Source organism: Alexandromys fortis, unplaced genomic scaffold (assembly GCF_014885135.2).
Source record: "Alexandromys fortis isolate MF-2015 unplaced genomic scaffold, M_Fortis_MF-2015_v1.1 scaffold_746, whole genome shotgun sequence".
Lineage (NCBI taxonomy): Eukaryota > Metazoa > Chordata > Mammalia > Rodentia > Cricetidae > Alexandromys > Alexandromys fortis.
This window is the reverse complement of record NW_026068649.1, coordinates 28,585-32,000: the sequence shown is the minus strand read 5'-3', so window position 1 is coordinate 32,000 and position 3,416 is coordinate 28,585. Positions and strand designations below refer to the sequence as shown.

The window sequence follows — 3,416 nt, the reverse complement described above, 5'->3', positions numbered from 1 at the left end:
TTTATTTCTTCAATTGTCTTTTGGTCCATTTGATCAACTCAGTATGACTGAGAGAAGATGATCTATGTGATGTGAAGGATTTATCTCAATAGCAAACACTCACTGGTCTCATTAGAAACTTCATTTTGTGGGCAGGGGCTGCAATCAAAACAGCAGGCTGCCATTCCCTCCTGCCAGAATTTTCTGAATCCAGGACCACAATCAGCACTGCACACAGAGGGTGGCATCTGTGAAAAATCAGATACATGCTGGTGTTGGGAGTTTTACGTACTTCTATAACTATATTTCATTATCATGTTGATATACCAATTAGCTAGTTTTATATACACCAAAAGATTAAGCTTAATGCAACATTTTATAATACCAGGCATACAAATGTATGGAAACAAACTAATGTAAATTTGAGTAGCTTCCCATAACTAGAAATTTAGGTGGAAGAATGTTTTTTTTATATGAAATACACTATAGAGATTACAAAGTGGTTTTTCTACTTAATTTTCATCACAGTGACACAGAGTACATTAATAAGTTAGAGGGAACATTAACTAAAATGTTTTTCTTGATTGAATTAGCATGCTATCAAATTATTTAAGCATTTTATTAATGAGTAGTTGATATAGGACTGCCCTGCCCACTGTGGGCAATGATGTCCCTAGTCAGGGCTGTGTGAGAATTCAGAGAAAACCAGTAAGCAATGTTCCTTCAGATTCTGTGATTTAGATGCAGTCTCCGTATGCCTGCCTGCCTTGTCATTTCTTTGTTGTAATTCATGATCCCAATCAAATCTTCTCCTCTTTAATATTTTGGTCAATATTTAATCACAGCAATGTCACAGAAACCAAAGATGAACAGATATCTGAAATAGGGGTAATGTCTTATAAAATGTCAGATAACACACATGAACTCTAGAAACTGCACTGCAAGGCCTGACATATTATAAAGAAAATTACAGCTAAATAGGCAGAGTGAGGAAGGGCAGAACTGATAACAATTGAGCTGGAAAGAATGGAGTTTTCTGAGGTACAAATGCTTTACAAATCCTCCGCATATTTGAAGAACCTGAGTAAAAGTTTGATTTGAATTATTTGTTCTCTTGATGACTAGTTTCTTGAGTTGTTTTTTATATTTTGGAGACCAGATCTCTGTCTGATGTGGGGTTAGTAAAGTTTTTTTTTTCCATTCTGTAGGCTGTTTTATCTTATTGACAGTGTCCTTTGCTTTACAGAAGTTATACAGTTTCAGGAGGTCCCATTTATTAATTGTTTCTCTCAGTGTCTTTGCTGCTGGGGTTATATTTAGGACGTGGTTTCCAGTGTCAATGCGTTCAAATGTACTTTCCACTTTCTGTTCTATAAAGTTCGGTGTGGCTGGCTTTATGATGAGAGTCCATCTTACAACTGTAAGAATGGCAAAGATCCTCTGGGAACCACTCTAGAGTCAAGGCTCTTACCTACCCTAAAATGGCTCCCTTAATTAAGATATATACTTCCCTGCTCCAATACCCAACCTTCCATTATCGCAACCATCCCATTCCTCCAAGTTCTCCCTATCCTCCCCTTCTCACTTTCTCTCCTCATTTCCCCTTTCCCCCATCCCACCCCACCCCCAGTTTCCAAATTTTTGCCCAGCAATCTTGACTACTTCCAATATCCAGTGGGATAACAATATGTTTTTCTTTGGGTTCACCTTCTTATTTGGTCTCTCTAGGATCGCGAGTTATAGGCTCACTGTCCTATATTTATGGCTAAAAACCAATTGTGAGTGATTACATCCCATGTTCATCTTTTTGGGTCTGGGTTATCTCACTCAGAATAATGTTTTCTATTTCCATCCATTTTCATGAAAATTCAAGAATTTATTCTTTTTTTACCGCTGAGTAGTACTCTAATGTGTATATATTCCACACTTTCTTCATCCATTCTTCCGTGGAAGGGCATCTAGGTTGTTTCCAGGTTCTGGCTATTACAAATAATGCTGCTATGAACATAGTTGAACAAATACTTTTGTAGTATGATAGGGCATCTCTTGTGTATATTCCCAAGTGTGGTATTGCTGTGTCCTGAAGTTGGTTGATCCCAAATTTCCTGAGAAACCGCCACACTGCTTTCCATAGTGGTTGCACAAGTTTGCATTCCCACCAGCAATGGATGAGTGTACCCCTTACTAAACATCCTCTCCAGTAAAGCCTATTGTTGGTGTTTTTGATTTTAGCCATTCTGACAGGTGTAAGATGGTATCTCTTGGGCAGCTGAGGAGAGAGATCCTGAAATGGGCCAACCTATAGCCATACTAACGAATATCCTGCATATCACCATAGAACCTTTATCTGGCGATGGATGGAGATAGAGATAGAGACCCTCATTGGAACATTGGACGAGCTCCCAAGTTTCAAATGAGGAACAAAAGGAGGGAGAACATGAGCAAGAAAGTCAATGCCGCAATGGGGGTACCCAACTGCTGAGACGGCGGGGCTGATCTATTAGGAGATCACCAATCCAGCTGTACTGGGACTAAAAATGCATGGGATAAAACCAGACTCACTGAATATTGTAGACAATGAGGGCTGCTGAGAAGCCACAGACAATGGCACCGAGTTTTGACCCTACTGCATGCAATGGGTTTGTGGGAGCCTAGCCGGTTTGGATGCTCACATTCCTACACCTGGATGGAGGTGGGAGGAACTTGGACTGCCCACAGGGCAGGGAACCCTGACTGCTCTTTGGATAGGAGAGGGAGGGGAGAGAGGAGTGGGATGTGGGGAATGAGGGGAGGGGGTGAGAAAAGGCAGGTGGTGAGGAGGTAGAAAATTTTAATTAAAAAAATTAATAAAAAAAAGAATGGCAAAGATCAAAACACTGATGACTACTTATGCTGGAAAGTCATGGAGTAAAAGGGTCACTTTTGAGTTGCTGGTGGGTACGCCAGATGGTACAACCCATTTGGACACCAGTATGATGATTTCTCTGAAAAGTAGAAAATAAAACCTTCCCTAAAACCCAGTAATACCACTTTGGGGTATTTATCCAAAGATGCTCAATTGTGCCACAAAGATATATCATCAACTATGTCCATAGCAGCATTGTTTGTCATACCAGAACCTGGAAACAGCCTAAATGCCCCTTACCAAAGAATGGTTTAACAAAACAGTGGTACATTACACACTGGAGTACTACACAGCAGAAAAAGATAACGACATCTTAAAATTTTCAGGAAAATGGATAGAGCTGAAAACATCATTTTGAGTGAGGTAACCCAGACACAGAAAGACAGTTATCATATGTTCTGCCTCAGAAGTGGTTTTTAAAGAACAAGCTAAGAAAACCAGCTTACAAACCACAATCCCAGAGAACTTAGACAACAATGAGGACGGTAGGAGAGACATACCTAGATTTAATCTATGCAGGAAATAGAAAGAA

General features: G+C 39.8%; 1 protein-coding gene across 1 annotated transcript in view; it reads right to left on the bottom strand.

The window, feature by feature from the left end:
- Window positions 1–3,416, bottom strand: part of LOC126495995 (vomeronasal type-2 receptor 116-like) — a gene marked incomplete at its 3' end in the record, with an annotated part of 32,457 nt that overhangs the window by 5,948 nt on the left and 23,093 nt on the right. The window contains exons 6-7 of the mRNA XM_050133584.1: window positions 456–468; window positions 100–248 (exon numbers count right to left, since the gene is read on the bottom strand). Coding sequence (XP_049989541.1) covers window positions 100–248; window positions 456–468 — 162 coding nt within the window. The remainder of the gene's footprint in view (window positions 1–99; window positions 249–455; window positions 469–3,416) is intronic.